This window comes from Chrysemys picta, chromosome 10 (assembly GCF_011386835.1).
Source record: "Chrysemys picta bellii isolate R12L10 chromosome 10, ASM1138683v2, whole genome shotgun sequence".
Taxonomy (NCBI): Eukaryota; Metazoa; Chordata; order Testudines; family Emydidae; genus Chrysemys; species Chrysemys picta.
This window is the reverse complement of record NC_088800.1, coordinates 64,663,031-64,681,451: the sequence shown is the minus strand read 5'-3', so window position 1 is coordinate 64,681,451 and position 18,421 is coordinate 64,663,031. Positions and strand designations below refer to the sequence as shown.

General features: G+C 38.3%; 1 protein-coding gene across 6 annotated transcripts in view; it reads right to left on the bottom strand.

The window, feature by feature from the left end:
* The window catches only part of ATF7IP2 (activating transcription factor 7 interacting protein 2), a 63,192-nt gene that overhangs the window by 25,897 nt on the left and 18,874 nt on the right, over positions 1 to 18,421 (bottom strand). For all 6 annotated transcript variants that reach the window (XM_042861615.2, XM_065558816.1, XM_042861614.2 and 3 more), the window contains exons 2-4: positions 10,135 to 11,047; positions 6,182 to 6,315; positions 1 to 135 (exon numbers count right to left, since the gene is read on the bottom strand). In XM_042861615.2, the coding sequence (XP_042717549.2) occupies positions 1 to 135; positions 6,182 to 6,315; positions 10,135 to 11,038 (1,173 nt within the window). In that variant the 5' untranslated portion in view covers positions 11,039 to 11,047. The remainder of the gene's footprint in view (positions 136 to 6,181; positions 6,316 to 10,134; positions 11,048 to 18,421) is intronic.

The window sequence follows — 18,421 nt, the reverse complement described above, 5'->3', positions numbered from 1 at the left end:
TAGAAATGTAATAGCTATTTCTTCATGTTTTTTTCGACATTGTGTTTGATCAACTCTTCCATTTAAACTTTCCAGTTTATGGTTAAAGACATCATTATTTAAAATATCCACACGCTTTTGAATCAAGTGTTTGACCTATAATGGAAAAAAAAAAAGCTACATTTCAAATCTAGAAATCATTCATTGCTGAGGTAATGAAAATATACAAATAAATTAATTTTTTTTATTTTAACAGTTTTATTTTTAAAAATATTTATAAATTTAACTGATTCACCAATCTTCTGTGAATTATAAATGTAATTTGTAAAATGTAGTATTTTGTGCTTTGGCATTCCCCCTCCCTTATAGCTCACCCAGTCTAGTGCAAGTCAACTGTTTGCAAGGACAATCATGCCTTCTGAATCTTAAGATACGGTTTATACAAAATTAATGATTCTCAATGTGGTAATGGTAACATATTGTAAATATTTCTCTAGTTCAGAGATAGCCATGGTTATAGTTGAATCTTACATGGATCTAGAAGAATAGTTCTCAAATTGTTTTTTTGTAGTGCAATAGACCATCATATTTGGGTCATAATAGGATTCCCCCCCCCTTTTTGTGGGTTGAGGATCAAAAGTGCTGAGGGGCTGCTGCTGCTGCTGTTGTTGTTGGGTAAAGAGAATTGATACTGCTCAGTGAGTGAAGATTGTATTCCTGGGAAACAAGCCTTTCCCCCACAACTACACATTTTACATTATATTAGCTTAGACAAGGCCAGGTTTACACTAAAGAGGTTTGCTGGTACGGCTATTCTGGTAAACATTTCTAGTGTAGAAGAGGTTTATAACAGAAAAAAAATGCTTTTGCTGATACAATTTACAGCTTCCACTAACAAAATGTTATGCTGGCAAAACAACTTTTATGCCAGTATAACTGTGTACACACTAATGACATTTCTATACCAGCAAAACACTAAAAAAATTACACTGACATTATTACAGTGACAAAAAGTTTCTAGTGTAGACTTGGCCTGAGTATGTTACCTGAATCAAATTTGTGCAGAGAGTAAGTCACTATATTTACGACGACAAATTAAACATTTGTTTTTCTTGCTATTACCAAATTGTAAATTCATTATTAACATCCTAAACACATGCAGTAGTCACAACAGATAAGTGACAATACAGCAGAGAGAAAGAAAGAGAGATTTAAATCTCTCCTTGATATTCTATTCCAGGACAAAAAAATATACATTAAAATAGGGTTAAAGCTGAGAGCATGCATCAGTAAGGTAGGGTAAAAAACCCCTAAACTTTATAAAAACGTAAGAAAGCAATGAAGCTTGCCTGGCAAAAATCTGTTACAAGCCCGTGCTGATACTAATTTTATGACTTAGTATCAGCACGGGCTTGTAAGTAAGTACCAGATTTTTACCAGACAAGCCAGAATTACTCTTTTTCTTTAAGATCTGTACTGAATCACTTCTGCTTTTCTTGCAGTCCTGCCAATTCCTCCCTCCCTTTTCAACGATTCTATTGCAATTGGTTTGGAAAGTTCCTTTAACATTCAAGGATGAACTTCTTACTGTAAATGCTGATTTTCTTAGCAGATCTTTATCAAACAGCTGTTTTAGGCCCAGAATCAGAAAAGCTTAACTTGAAGTCAATGGAACCGCTTTACTGAATTAGAGCGTTAATATCCTAACTTAATTGTCCAAACTCTAAATCATCTTGTTGCAGTCAGATAAGAAAAAGGAATTCCATTTCTCAATCATTAATTTTATCTCCTGTTTATTAAGAAGTCTACTTATTCCTTTAGAATTTATTTGTTCCTTGACATGATTCTAATACAGTAACTCCTCACTTAAAGCCGTCCCGGTTAACGTTGTTTTGTTACGTTGCTGATCAATTAGGGAACGTGCTCGTGTAAAGTTGCGCAATGCTCCCTTCTAACATCATTTGGCAGCCGCCTGCTTTGTCCACTGCTTGCAGGAAGAGCAGCCTGTTGCAGCTAGCTGGTGGGGGCTTGGAACCAGGGTAGACTACCAGCCCACCTATCAGCTCCCCGCTCCTCTAAGTTCCCTGTGCTGCAGCCGCCCAGCAGCCTAGCAATTGCAGCTATCCCTCCCCCCACTGCCATGTGCTGCTCCTGCCCTCTGCCTTGGAGCTGCTCCCCGAGCCTCCTGCTTGCTTTCCGGGGGGGGGAGGGGAAGGGAAGGGGAGCTAATGTCAGGGTGTCCCCCTCCCCCCTGCTCCTACACCCTGCTTACCCGTTCTCCAGATAGAGCAGGGTGGGGACACTGATGGAGAGAGACAGAGAGAGCCTGGGGCAGCAGCTGCTGTCTCAACTTCCTGATCCACTTAAAAAGACAATGCATTTAAGAGTGGGTCAGCTTACTTAAAGGGGCAGTGTGCATTTCTCTCTCTCTCTCTCCCACATACAAGGTGTGTCTCTGTCTGCAATGCTATCTCCCTTCCCCTCCATTCCTGCTGTCTTGTAGAGTGAGAGGCTACATTAACAACGTGTTAACCCTTGAGGGCTCAGCCGAGTGCTAGTTCATCATTTAGCACAGGTGTTCTCAAACTGGGGGTTGGGACCCCTCAGAGGGTCACGAGGTTATTACATGGGGGGTCACGAGCTGTAAGCCTCCACCCCAAACCCTGCTTTGCCTCCAGCATTTATAACGGTATTAATATATATAAAAAAGTATTTTTAATGTATATGGGTGGGGGGGGTCGCACTCAGAGGCTTGCTATGTGAAAGAAGTCACCAGTACAAAAGTTTGAGAACCACTGATTTAGCAGCAAGACATTCCCTGGGAAATATCCCACCCTCTTCCACCCTCTAACTTCACCACCTCAACCAAGCTTCACAATCATCATAGCTGTGAACAGTATTAAATTGTTTGTTTAAAACGTATACTGTGTGTACATCTATATAATATATAGTTTTTTGTCTGGTGAAAAAAATTTCCCTGGAACCTAACCTCCCCTATTTACATTAATTCTTATGGGGAAATTGGATTCGCTTAATATTGTTTTGTTTAAGTCACATTTTTCAGGAACATAACCACAACATTAAGTTTAGTTTCCCTTAGTCCCTTTGGATAGTATTAACTTATTCTGCACTTTTGCTGCTGTGACCCAAGGACCTCTTGGTGCCAACTGGCAGGGTGCACAGGGTTTTCCTGGTATCTGCAGTGTCAGATATATGAATAGCTGTTCACCAAAGGGTGGCATGTGATGTTTCTACCAAAAGCCAATAGCCCATTAGTCATTATAATCTTTCCAAAATGTATGTACAGATAATATTTAAGAAGTTCTGTATCTGTAATGTAAATTATGTTCTTAAGGATTTGGAGTTAAGGCTTGGTACCAGGTGGTGACATGTCTCAGACACAGCCTTGTCATGCAGGAAATAATTGTCATTACACTGTATTTCATATTCCAGCAGACCTGTGTACAGCATCAAGCAAACAATTTGTTTTGTAACCACTTAGCTTTCAGCTGAGTCCATTTTCAGTAGTGTCAAACATAGGTGGTTTAAAATGTTTTGATCAATTCACTAGATTCAGACAGGAAGTATAGTTTCGTGGAAGCCTTTTCAGTTTCAGATTTCAAAGCTTAATATGCAGTGTCATAAGCAATAAGGTATCTTTGCATTTTCATTTTCCAGTTACGATTATAACCAGAGTGGATTTAATTTAAAACAAATTGATTTAAATCACTAGTCAGGAAGACTCAATTTAATCATGGTTTCTACATAAAACTGCATTCTTGTTGGTTGTTATAACCTTATTACATATTACAACTCAGAGATAGATGTAGGTTTCATTTTTAGAAGGTACACACTATACATTTTTAAACAGTGATTTATTTTGAAATTGAAGCAGATATTTATGAAGTCATTGGGAGGTGAACTATCTCCAATTCAACAGGTTAATCATTAATATTTGGAGGATTTTCTTGCCATTCTGCATTAGGAGAAGAACATCACCAGACAGACATTTAAATTGTTTTATTTAACTAAAACAACAACGTTAAGTATTCTGGATTTTTTTCTTCAATAGCAAACATATAATATTTTAACAAAACAAACACATGTCCCTCACTTCTCACATTTATCTCAAGACTTCTTCTCCTTGTCCACATCTATTCCAATCCCAATAATCTTCTATTCATTGAACTTTTTGAAACTTTGCACTTTTGAGAGAGGTAAGTGACTGACTCTGTGTACACAAATTTGCAGAGGGACAATAGAGTTGAGGTCTGTTATTTCTCACTTCTATATATTATTTATTTATTTAAAAATATTTTTGCTGCTAACAAGCATGTTACCTCTGGAGACACAAATTCACAGTTTGAAAACTGCAAAACTAAGCATCTCTGATGGTATCTTCTAGATAGAGCACTGAGTCCCATTGGGTAGATAGAAAGATTAACCTAAATAATTTATACAGAAGCCTGTGGAACTCCATAAGATTGGGTCCCTAATCCATGAACTTTTGGAACTCATTTACAAAACTTTTCTTAAACATTACATGAATATATTGTCTCATACTATAGAATTAGAATTTATAATATGCTGTCTCATACCATGATGAGATATCTTTGAGCTATAATGTATCTTAATTAAAACTATCTTTAGATCAGATTTTTTTGATAAAATGCTTTTTGAGGGGGAAAAAAACTATTTAAATAAAAAAATTGGATTTTTTTTTAAATCATTGATTTTTATCCACCCTGATTAGAACAGTTAGAAACGAGAATTCCACCAGCTATGTCTCATGTCGTTTAGTTATGTGGAGAAACAAATGTTACAGAAAGCTCAAGGTTTTCAAGCTTTTGCCATTAGAAGCAGCTTTCCTTGCTTTCACCATTATGTTACATCACACTAGCAAGGCAAAGTGCTCCTCAGTCAGTTTTCCAGACACAACTTTGTCGCTTTCACAAATTAATTCGTACAAACCAACAACATTTTCATTCATATTCTCTCTATTCTCAGGTTCATACCCAAAAATCTCAGGCAGTCTCTATTTTTCTTTTGTGTGTTCTGTACCATTCCTGAGAAGAGTTCAGCTACTCCCAGTCAGCAGAGAGGCAGAACACAACCATTTGAGGTCATATTTTCACATGTAAAGGTCTAACTGTTTCTCTAGCAGGAAGAGAACACTATCCCGTTTCCACTGAAACCAACGGCAGGTTCCAATTAACTTCAATGATGTAAGATTGTGTCCCGAAATCCTATGGTATTTGAAAAAGGACAACACATGAAAATAGCTGGAGTTCAAACCACAGTTTATGATTTTTATCTGTTTTCTTTGAATTTCATGAAACTGAAAGTGTCAGGTGAAAGTCTACCATACGAATTGGGGTGAAATCTTGGCATCACTGAAGTCAATGGGAATTTTTTCCACTGACTTCGATAGAACCATGATTTCACTCTGGGTATTTCATTGTCTAAATACATAAATACATAAATAAATAAATGGCCTATCATGTTCTGTCTGAGCCACTTAAATTCAAGAGATGACTTTTTCTTGGTGGGAGTCGACAAGAGTTCAAAGTGAGCAACTTAATATATCTGAGGTTCTATGCTTTAAATCTCTAGCCCACCAAAACCTAGCAGCTAACACGGACACATTCAACTAAAACAGGAATGAAACAACTCAGATGAAACTTTCAGTTAGCAACTCTAATGGGAATGAAGTCACAGCTCTGATCAATTCTGACCACAATTTTTATCTTCTGGAAGATAGGACTGTGCCAATTTGTCTAAGCTATTTTAGCAAGTGAAAAAGGAAACACACTATCTGAAGTGTTCTCAGGTCACTCAAGAAGTTAAGTAAACACTGAGTTTAAATGAATGTTACTTCATCTACTAAGACGTGCAAAAATTGGGTGTATTTATAAAGTAATCCATTTTATTTATTTGTCTTTATATGGCAAGGAATAATTTTCAAATTTCCAGCCTAATGGAGGAACCAATTTAGAATTATTAAAGTTCTTAAGTTTCCTCAAACCAATCTGAATTCTGTCTAGAAAGACAATTATTCACATCCATAAAATTTGGCTTAAGTAGTTCAGCACAGTTGACAATTATACTGAAGTTAACATAAAAACTACTTTCAACAGGACAATAACAAACATTTAATGCATGAAAGATTTCAGCTTTAAGCATATAAAATAAAGCAAGTTACCTTTCCCAAAAATTTTTCCTCTTTTTCTGGCACTGTACAAATATTCTCTTTTTTGTTTTCATCAGCAGTTTTGAAGCGTTTACAATGACTGTCTTCCTTGCTTTCTGAACATACCCTCTTCCTTTGAACATTGTCTTAGAGAGGAAAAAAATGACAAACATTTACCTCACAAATTAATTTTCTTAACACTGCTATGTGAAGAAACAAACTTATAATTAATGTCTTGGTAATGTACAGTACCATTCAAAGTAGAGGTTACATTTGTAAATATGGTTCTATTCCTTAATTACATTACACCATAGTTTGGTCTTGGCATTGAGTGGGAAGAAGAATCTTACTACTTTTTTATGGGAGTGAGGGGGAAACCATGAGCCCAAGTAAAATGGAAAAGGCAAGGTCACTGACAGGGTGCCAGCCAGACACTTTTCCATAGCCAAGTGCTAAGATCATTTTTAATTCTCAGGATGCCTTGCACTGGGACAACTGCCAGGAGCTGGCTACATCTCCCTTTCCCCAGTAGTGATAACATGCTGTCTGCTACTCCCTAGAGACAAACAATTAAGAGAGAAGAATACGCTGCTCCTATTGCCATAGAAAAAAGGTAGATGAAGGGCCACTTCAGGTGACCAAAGGCTCTTTTCCCCTGCATTACCCTAGATAAGTGACAGACAGCCTGTTATCAACTATACGATCTCTACTTCTCAGACAGATGATTCTTCTCCACAACAGCCACTGGACCTCCCTACATTTTTTAAGTACAGAACTCACTTGCTTCTCCAAGCCAGATTAATTAAGAAATGAGGTGTGGGGGGAGAGAGGGAGGAATTCTGAAGCGTTTCAGTGAGTAGAGTAGTCGAGACTTATGAGAGTCTCTTCTTTAACTACCTGGAATTTAGAGGTGGATCTTCGAGAGAAGGGATCAATTCTCCACTGATTTATGAGATCGCACATGGTGTAAATAAATGTAGAATTTGCTTCAGATGCGTTGGAATTTCCATTGAACGTCTCCTATCTTCGCTTTGTGGAATTATAATCGCCCCTCTTTTTTTAGTTTCAAGATAACCAAAGGGAGCCTCTAGCTCAGCCTGACCTTTATTATATTTTCACTCTCAAGCTATACAGAGTCTGGGTTTTGGAGACAATCCTCCTGGAAATGTTGAGTGGAGTTGGGAAATATACATTTCAAATTCAGATCATAGACAGCAGCTCCATCTTTTAAGGACAATACTAAAAAAGTCAACATTTTTTCCTGATTTTCCTGTTTCTTTCTATCTCCCCGGATAAACTCAAAACATTTTCTCTCTCTCAGATCCCATCTCACCTAATAATGCTAAAAATAAAGTTTTTTCCCCCCTGGCAATTTTTTCTCCTGAGTGCTATAATTAACATACTGTCATTTGTTCAGCAGCTACTCCTAGACTTTATACCAGAACACTTGGAGAGAGAATTTTAATAAGTGAATTCTAGCAAGTGTTGAGCGCTTCCTTTTTAGCGTGGGAGAGGCCCACAGACAAAAGGGGAAACTGACTTACTAGACATGGGAAACAGGGAAAATGATGAGACACAAAGTGATGTCAAATAACCAAACTAAAAAAAAAAAAAAAAAAAAAAATCTTCTGGTTTGTTCCTCTGAACTTTCAGTTACAGCTATATTAAATGTTCCTTCTAATCGGGGGGAGGGGGGAAAGGGGGCGGTGGGAGGGGGGGGGAGGGTACAGATAGAATTGTGATTAAGTTGGCAATGTCCTTGTAAAAAAACAAAGCCACCCATTTTTCTATTTTCATACATTTTAAGCCCAGAAGGAACCATTTGATCCTCTAATCTGACCTGAAACATAACGTTCCAAATGCGACATAACACAGTACAGGTTTCCTGTGTCTGCAGAGACTGCCCAGGTTTTCCCAAGCTGAAGCTAAAATTTAACCAGAGTCTGGTCAGTTTTATTGGTGCTATTCTGAACCTTGACTATGAGGTAAGAATTGTATGCAGTGTTGTTGTAGCCATGTTGGTCCCAGAATATTAGGGAGACAAGATGGATGAGGTAATATCTTTTTATTGGACCAACTTTTGATGGTGACAGAGACAAGCTTTCGAGCTTACCCATAACTCTTCTTCAGATCTAGGAAACTTTACACAGCTAAATACAAGATGGAACAGATTGTTTAGTGTAAGTAGTAAACACATATTTCAAGGGACCATTCAAGGTGAAGTGGTCTATTAACACCCCTTCAGTCATAGGGAGGAAATGGGGGGGGGGATGGGAAGGAGATGGGGAGGTTGTTAGTGGGTTATAACAATCTATAACGCTCTATTTTTCTTTTTCCCAGCGTAAACAAGACTCTCTAACCATTTTTGTGGACCGGCCAAACGAGTTACCTCATCCTCCCAGCTGTTTGTTTAGTACACTATAGAGCATACTGCCTAATAGGTTATTAATTCTGCTCTGTGTAGGTGTCCTCCAACCACCTTACAATTGCTGAAGCACTATCAGACAAATCCCCAAATTTTCCCCAGAATGCACCCATGCGAATATGGCAAAGCAGTGGGCTAGATGCAGATGTACAAACAAGACTGTGATGACAGAAAAGTTGCTATGTGAATACAAAACTAAACCGTGTTATTTGTAACCAGTTAAGAGGACAATGCCCCTAACTGTCCTCTTAACTGGTTACAAAAATAAAATAAAATAAAATAAAATAAAAAAATGTTGAAGTGACACTTGTGGAGGTGGGCTTTAGTTTAGGGAATCTTGAGCACATTAGTAGTTATTATAGTTGTGAAATAACTGTTAAGCAGTTCTAGGAATTCCATCACAGTTATCTATTCCATACAAGCCCCAGAGATCCAAGCACCAAAGCCAACGAAGTTTATTAGGCTTCTTTATTCAAAAATTCTGCATAGGGCACCCTAACACAATCAGGGTTTAATCACAATTAGTGACAATACTTCAACACCATTTATCCTAGTCTATGTGTTCAGCATCATGTCAGCTAACATGGTTGTTAAACATGTTCAGACATGGTAACATTTCACAGTATAGGCCAGGCCTAAGTAGACAGAGTGAACTGGAAATGATATAGTAAAACTGTTTGGTCACAAGAGGCAACGCGTAGCCTGCAAAGGTTTAAAACAAAAAAGAAATAAAGAAAAGAGGTGCCTATGAAGTTGATTAGGCAGGATCACCTAACAGTTGACAACATACCAATTGGATGATTTACTTAAGAAAAAATGTCGTAACATTTTGATACATCCTCCTCTTCACCTTTGTTTCATTCTTGTCCCCTCAGCCCAGTGTATTCACCTTGGATAGGGCAGGCCAACCTCACTGCATTGTTTTTCCCTTCCACTTATTGATGCCTGAGCCTGCTTTTCTCGAACAATTACCTGTCCTATATTAGACAGCCTAGAATAACCGCTTCAGAATGGACTTGCTCATTTTCCTGTGTCTCTTGTTTTCTATTCTGAGTTTTCAGTAACCATTCCGTTCCATTCCTTCTCACCATTATCTATCTTATTTTCTTTTTCCATTTATTCCCGCCTTCCACTTTTCATTACTTAATTCACTCTTTGGTTTGGGAAGAGGGGAGTGGAAGAGAGGAGAAACCCAATCTCCTTCCTCTACTGCATATCCTAAATCTGTTACATTTCTCCTCCTGTTTCAACACAGAGTATGAACACTTCAATGAAGCAGAGAAAGTGGAAATGCTGCATCTGGACTAGTAGTGCTTAATCTATCCAAGATGCTTCAGCACTGCACATTGGCAGGTCAGACAGACTAAAACGGCACCAAGAATGGTGAAAGAAGAGAGAATGTGTTTGTTCAAACACACACCCACACCCAAGACCTAAAGAATTTTTATAACAAGATTTCTGTAAATTTAAAAGCTAAAATTTAAGAAGTTATCTTGGAAACAGTCAAATTTATCAATCATTAGAAGAAGAGAGTGCTTACCACCAATACTATATCCAGGCGATGTATCCTGCAGCATAACAGCAGCTTCCACATCTGGTGAAATATTTGGACTACCATTTCCATAGGATGTTTTACTCTCCGAACCATCAGCTAGTCTATCTGTCCCAGGCAGTGTGGGGGTAACTGAATTAGTAAGGTTATATTTGTGCTTCACATCATTTGAATCAGATATCACGTCTACCTTTTTTAATATGGGAATAACCTCTTCTATTGCACTATTTATTTCTGTTGTTGTGTCTATCTTTTCTAAAATAGGAATAATCTTGTTAGTTCTTTTTTCATCCCCAGAATCACTGTTAATTGGATCGTCTAAACAAGCACTCTCTTTTAACTGGTCAACAGGTAGGTTATTTGGTTTTGAATACAAATGCACTTCAACTGGCTTGGAGGATGGTGTATTTAGTTCATTTTCATACCATTTATGCAGTATATCTTGTAAACACCCAGCATTTAGGAACTGTTTTGCATCAGAGTTTTTGTTACAAGATTTCTCATGGAGAGGTTCTTGGGATTCTTCTTGACAGTTTTGATCAAAATTTTTGTCATAAGAACATTGTTTTACTTCTTCATTTACTTTTGAGTTAACACTGAACCCCTGTATTGAGGCTGTTATTTTTTGAGGTAACATTTCACTTTTTTCAGGGAACGTATCTGTTTTTGACTCAGTTAGTGAGCTTCCTGTTCCAGAATCATTACTTCTGCAGTTTATGTCCACCGTATTTAACTGAACATGGTGATCCTCAGTATGCAAGCCATTTAGAATCTTTCCTTGTCCTGAAATATTCTTTGTTTTACTCAGCATTTCCACTTGTTTTCGACTACTTGGAGTCATTGTTTTTCTTGCTCTCAAAGGCTTGTGGATGATTGTATTTGAACTCTCCATCTTTCATGCCTTAAAATAAGAAAAAAAAATTAAAAACAAGAATCAATCCTCTATCCAGTGTCAACCTGAAGCCACTGGAAGACTTTTGGCAGTTCCAGCAGTAAGCACAATAGCCACCTCTACAGTACTGTTCATATTTGGCACAAAGGAACTACCTCCCAGCTTTTTCAACATGTAAGTGAAATGAGAAGCTGGATGAAAAGCAGCAGGCTATACTTAAACCCAGGTAAGTCCATAGTGATGCTAGTAGGAAAAGAGAAGTACTTTGAAGAACGGGACTCTCTGCAATATCCCCCATTATGAAGGCCATCTGCCCCCAGATTTTTAAATCAGTCCATAAGCTAGGATTTCTTTTGTACTCTTCAATGCTACTGGATGTCCGAACAGCAGGATTGGCAAAGTGTATTTCCTTCCATCTGTAAGTGGTTGGGAATTTTTATCCCATCCTACTGGATGCAGCCATGGCTATGTTGATCCATATAGTCAGAACCTCCAGGCTTAAATACTTGGTACATGCCCTCCAACACAGACCTCTCTGAACAAGCTCCTATGCTTCAATCTCTAAACTGGTTGCCCACAGAATATAGTCTGGTTCAAAGTCTCTGACCTGATATTCAAAGCCATCCACAAAACTGGCCCTAGCTATCCAAAATATCACTTCTCCCTCCATGACTATGGATCTCCCAGGACAGTTACATTTCCCTGGAGCAATGAAACTGTGAGTCTCGTGAGCTTGAGACACAGAATTTCATGGGAATATTACTTTTAGACAATGGATTTCAATTCCACAGATTACAGCCACCACAGGTGTCATTTCATTTTATGAATGAAACAACTCATTTCTTATATTCACTTTCCTTCAATAAGTTTTTCACTCTTTCCTTCATCACACTCGCTTGCATACAAACCTAAAAATCCTTTAAAATAACTACTTTATCCTATGATTGGAAAGGGGAAAAAAAAAGACATATATATATATATACATACACATACACACACACACACACACACAATCAGAAGAAATGAGAAGGCTCTTAGGATCAATTTCTAAAAACTTTTATTCTGAAAACAGAGTACACAATATATTACACACACACAAACACACACACACTTCAAACCCAGGTTTAAATCAATATCTTTAAACATTTTCAAAATCATAAATTATGTACTCTGTTTTCAGAATAAAAGTTTTTAGAAATTGATCCTAAGAGCCTACTCATTTCTCCTATGATTTTTGGTTGAGAAAAAACGTTCTCAGACCTCCCACAACAAATGTGTACAAAGTCAGTAATTGACTTTTGTTATACAGAGCAGTGTGGGGAAAAAGAACTAGGTGGCCTTCTTTAGGACAGCCAAAGTAACACCGAAGGCCCAAATTCAGGCCCTCTGACAGAGGCTGACTATATAAACGGCCTTTACATAGAACAGTACAGGCCAGGGCCTGAACAAAACTAAGCTGTACAATTCCCTGCCAAATACGGTCATGGGCTATGACCAGAGGAGGGAGGGAAAGAAAGCAATGCGAAAGGCCTTAGCAACATGATAACCGCTTGTTGATGAAAAACATGATAACCGCTTGTTGACGAAACATAACAACGGCTTATATGAAGAAATTACTTCTAGTAAAGGCCAACTTCTCCTATAGTTCCAGCTATCTGCCAACCAGCTAATCATATATCATCTTTGGGCGTCCCGTAATAAACCCCTATGACCCCGGAAAAAAAAACAATATGTACCCTGACGAGAACAACACTCCAACTGGTGCCAAGTACCACCCATGTCGGAAACCACCAAGAAACCCCCCCACCCAATAGGCACCCAATTCTCGTAAATAATGAGGAAACTGCCAGGAAAAAGGGACAGACCCCAAAACTCTTATTTTCGCATAAATGACATATTATTTGTACTATACTTGCAGTTTGACGGAATAAAAGCAGCCTGCGTGCTGTGCTAGGTGTGGTAGTTTTCAGACTGCTACCCCAACGCGTTGGTATGTATTGCAATAAACTGGCCTCAGGCTCGAGTCTGTGAACTAAAATCAATGCGTGGGTGACTTTTTCCACGACAGCAGCTACAAAACATAGCAGTCCCCACGTTAAGAGAAAAGCTCAGTTTCCCTGTCCTATGCAACCAATAAGGCAATACCTGCCTCCAAACCTAAAAAGTTCTATGCTGATACCTACAGCCCATCAGATGACACACCTTATCACCAACATCCTCTTTTCTTCATGTCACTGAAAACATGCTAGCCAAGTCTGCTGAAAATTAACAATTAGCTACTTAGACCACAGGGTGAGATGATCTTGATCATAATATGGAGTGAAGTTTAGAGTCATACTGAGCCCAATTCTATTGTCCCTATTCTGTTGGTCTACAGCAGACTGGGAAAAATCCAGAGTTTTGGATTGATTAGATGTGCCAAACACTACCAAGAAAAGAATTAAGGCACTAGAGGTTTAGATCCATACACCAGTACAATAATTGTGGCTTGAGAGAAAAAAAAAGAAAAGAAAAAAAAGCCGGTCTGCTCTGTGATACAGTGACTATTTTTGGTACAAAAAGCAATGCAGCACTCTCACTGACAAATCTGCAAGTGTATTTAAGACCAAAGAGAAACAGCCACTACTGGAGGTAGAGGACAGTGACAGCAGTCATGACGTGGATCATGTTATCAAAGATGAATAGATTTTTTTTTTTTTTTTTTTTTTTTTTTTTACACACACATTTAAATTTACTTAGTAATTAAAGAGACCTCAGATAACTCAGCTTAACTGAGTTTATTAAACAACTGTTAGTCAGCAAATAACAAAGATATACTTTTCCAAGATGTATAGAACTGAGCATGCAGCCAATGACTGTTTGACTCTGATGCTGCCTGGTTGTTATAAGCATATTAAGCTGTAAGTAAATACTAGAGTTGTTCAGTTTCATTCTCATTATTTCCTCTTTTTTCCATACAGACATCTCTTATTTTTGGTATATTTATGGTTTTCAGTTACATAATCAAACATCTGTTATTTACTTATGTCTTATGTCTTTTTAGCAGGTACGTCATATGTTGCTAAATTAAGGATGTTACTTCATCACTAGAAGTATTAACAATTCTTACAAAGGTTCCATCTTTCTGGTAATTCTAACAAGCTAATATTTTTCTTCTTCTTAGAATAACTGCAAAGCATTATGGAGTCTGTCTCACAGACAACCTACAAGACTTTCACATCAGGTTTATAGGTCAACAGTATCAGCCTTGAAACTTTAAATTTATTTATGGTGATACTTAATTATGAGCAAAGAAGCTATAAGTAAGGCATCCATGAGTAAATTTCTAACTTATTATTAAAGTCATATAAAGGTAGCAAATAAAGCATCATAGGACAACAATTAAGAGGAGCAATCATGGGATAGGAACTATTTGCAAAAAGTTGCTGGTTCAATTTAGATTACTGATCAGCAAGACATCAAACCCAATTGAGCTTAGTTATCAGTCAGACAGACCAGCACAAACAGAAAGGTAAAAGTTAATACATCACCAACCTCAGGAACAGGTTGCAGCTTCACTTCTGTTCCAGCTTTTTCTCTAAGCAGGGTTATTGTAACGGTTTTTTTACAGTATTTTACTTGCCGTACTTACATTATCAATTCCTACACTGTCAAATTTGAAGGTAATATTTCCTATTTGCCAGCAAGATGATTCATGTCCACAGCACATTTCCATTTTATACATGATACAAAGCTCATTTGTGAGTAATTTTCCATGAGCTCACTTAGCATAACTACACAAAGCTTTTGGGAGTCTGGTTCAGGTTTGGTACCTACCTTAGTTCCTTCAATTACGTTGTTTACTACAAATCAGACTTCTTATTTCTTTCTTGTGGTTTTGTTTAGTTTCATAATTTGTTATTCAGGTAGCAGAACCAAAACACATTTTACTTAAACACATTTCTTATTTGTTAGACTGTGTCCACGTGGAGGGCCACTCACCGGTTTGCCAGATCTTGTTGCAGATCTTGGTGAGTACATCTATTACTACTTCTCCTCCGAATTTCATTAGTTTGTCTGGGATATTGCCAATACCTGTAGCCTTTCCGTTCTTGAGTGATTTCACAGCTGTCTCCACTTCTTCACGCATTATTGGAAAGTCATCCTCCTCTGTTGAATCTGGGCTGTCTAGGACACAGGATCTCCATTTGTCTGGTGGTTGAATAGATCAGAGCAGTAATTTGTCCACCTACTGATGATGTCCTTTTCTTCTGTGAGACTGTTCCATTCTTTGTCTTGAATTGCGTTAGCTTTGGTCCATCTCTCCTTTGTCAGATCTTTTACAATCTGGAAGGCTCATTTACTATTTTTATTATTGACACTCTTCAATTTTAGAGCATAGTTTTTCGATCCATATCTTCTTGGCCAACTTCATTCCTTTCTTGATCTTTCCGCCAATTACTCTGTATTTATCAGCTCCCTCCATGCTGTTCTTATCTCTCGAGTTCTCTTCTAATGTCACACATTTGTAGTATTTCATTTGTGACCCAAAGTTTTTGTCTTCTGACGGTGTTTCCCAAGGATGTCCATTGCTGCCTCTTTCATTACAGTGTTAAAATTATTGGTCATTGTTTCTACGTCTTCCTCTAGAGCAAGCAGCGGAGCAAATTTTCCACCAATCATTGCTTGGAATGACTCCGCAATGCTGCGGTCTCTAAGTCTTTCTAAGTCAAACTTGATTCTGGTGAACTTTGGCCTGACGATTTTCTTTAGACGCAGCCGAAAGTTTAGTATCACAAGGTCGTGATATTTCCAATATCAGCACCGGCAAAGTTCCTTGTTTTGCACCATGATGTAGTCAATCTGACTGTGATGTAAACCATCAGGTGCATGCCACGTTGATCGTCTGGATGCTTTATGTGCTCCTAATGTGTTTGTAAGAACCAGATTGTTAGAACTGGCAAACTCCAAAAGTCTCAGTCCTCTCTCATTGGTTACTACATTACAGAAAGGGCCTCAATAATCTCGCCAATCTGCCTGTGCGTCAGTACTCACTTTAGCATTCCAATCTCCCTGTACAATCATGATATCTTTCTTGTGTACCTTATCAATGTCTTGGAGCGTTTTTGCTTTTTCAAATGCAGTCTGTCTGTCTGTCTAGACTTCCTGTCATGTCTAAAAATGCAGTTTACAGTTTCCTGTCTGAACCACAAACACCAGAGGAAGTCCTCACTGATGTGAGGGACTTGCTTAAAGCTATATTACCAGTTGTATTCATGCTTATGAATATGTAATCAATATGTAAGGAATGAGTGAGATAGTGTGAGTGGAAGAAACCAATTGCAAGGCTTGAACCGAAATATTACCATGTAAGGATAATCAAGGTGTATATGGGAATGTATACAAACCTACGTCAGTAGCGGCCAGAGAGAGATGTAATCCACGACAGCAAGAACTCAGGACCGGACCAGAAGCAGTAGAGTCCTCCCGCAGACCTGAAGGGGCTTTGGGGACTCTCGTTGCCTAGCGGTTCAGTCTCTAGGAATCTGGAATCTGGCCAGTCTCAGTCACCTAAGATTGAAAGCAACATCCTCACCTGCAGTCTGTCACCAGTACGCATGGAATGTGTGTGTGAGTATAACTGTGCAAATAAGGAAATCAAGCAATAAATCAGCCCTCAGTACTGCTTTAATTCAACCTCTGTTTGTGATTCCAGGGAACTGGCAACAATATCTGCCTAAACTGTGTAGCTATACACCACATCATGATTTTGAGGTTTCATTTGCAATATACAGTGTGTGTCCAGAGTAAGCGGACAAAAGATAAACATTAGCAAATGGAAAATGAATGTAAGAATTTAAAAGCTTGTTCAGCCCTTTCAGTTATCATGTTACCTGTCCTTGGGACTAGCCAAGGAATGAGTCCACGCAAAAGGTGAACTTGAGGAGCACTGAGATTTGTTTATTGGTGTGAGCTGAGCTTGTCTAATACAGCTATACTCTCACACATATCACATTTATGCTGGCCGGCTGCAGGTGCGGGCGTAGATGGATTTAGATTTCGCAGGTGGCTGAGGCTGACCAGGCAACAGCTGCCCAGAGATCGTCCGCAATCCGCGGGAGGGCTCTACTGCTTCCAGTCCGGTCTGGAGTTTAGCGTGCTGTTACATTTCCTTATTGGTACCCCTGACCTGGCCGCCCATCTCGAGGTTTATACCTTCACCAAGATAATACCATCGTTCCATAAAAGGTGATATTTGCCTCTTTGTTTTGCCATTGGCTGTTACTCACACTATCTCACTCATTCCTTACATTAATTGATTACATATTCATAGGCATGAATACAATTGATTATATAGAGCAATGCAGCTTTAAGCAAGCATCTAACATCATTGGGAACTTTCCGCTGCTTGTAACGGCATAACAGGAAACTGTGCAGACTATACTCGAAAGAGCAAATTGGGAGGGAGGGGCACGTCCAGCTACAGAGGATGGAGAGTCTCTTATCTACTAATTTGGTTTCTTCAAGCCCCTTTAATTCGACAAGCATGAAGTCCCCTCACCAGCAGTGGGAGACGCGTTTAAAAATAAGGCTTTTTAAATGCTACTCCAGGGGACTGGTTATCAATAATCCCTGACTGGAACTTGACAAGAAATAGCAATGTAACCCTTCTGCTGATTGTCATTAGCAAGAATAAGGGCCAGGTAAATAAAATACTTGGCTTGAGCCCCAACCTAAAAACCTTATTCTTTCCCAGGCATTAGGAACTTAAATTTAACCCCATCACCTTTGCAGCTATTTCTTCCTGCTCACAAGGACTCAGGAGTCCCTGGGAATATAAAACCACAAATATTTTTTTGTTTTTTGAGGGGGGGGGGGAACATTTAAATAGTTAGCCAATTTCATGTATTTCCTCGAATGTCTTGTACTCATGCTAAAAGCTTTATTTCAAAAGTTGAACTGTTGTAGCTTTTGTTCTTTTTATGTGCAGAATATGTCAAAAACAAGATATGCTATCTTCTGTTGAGGCTTGCCAAATACGAACTGTGTGCTAGTTACAGTTACCACACATGTGTCTACAGTCTACTGATATCTGAAATGTTATGTACAAAACCTAGATAAGAAAAGGTGTGTAAGGGTAATATAAATATGAGCAAAACTGAGCTCAAAATTTGGAACAGAGTGAAGATATAATCACTGCAAGATGGTTCTCCAGATGGGTAATTTATTAATTTTGCCGATCTAACTTTCATTAATAAACTAATTAATTCTGGTTATCTGACATCTTATCAATAACCAAAACCCTCACAACTTAAAAATAAAATTAGCAAAACCCAAATAGTATATGAAGGGGTATCGCTGACCCAGTTATTAGTTGCCTGGCTTATTGAGGCAGCTCTGGAG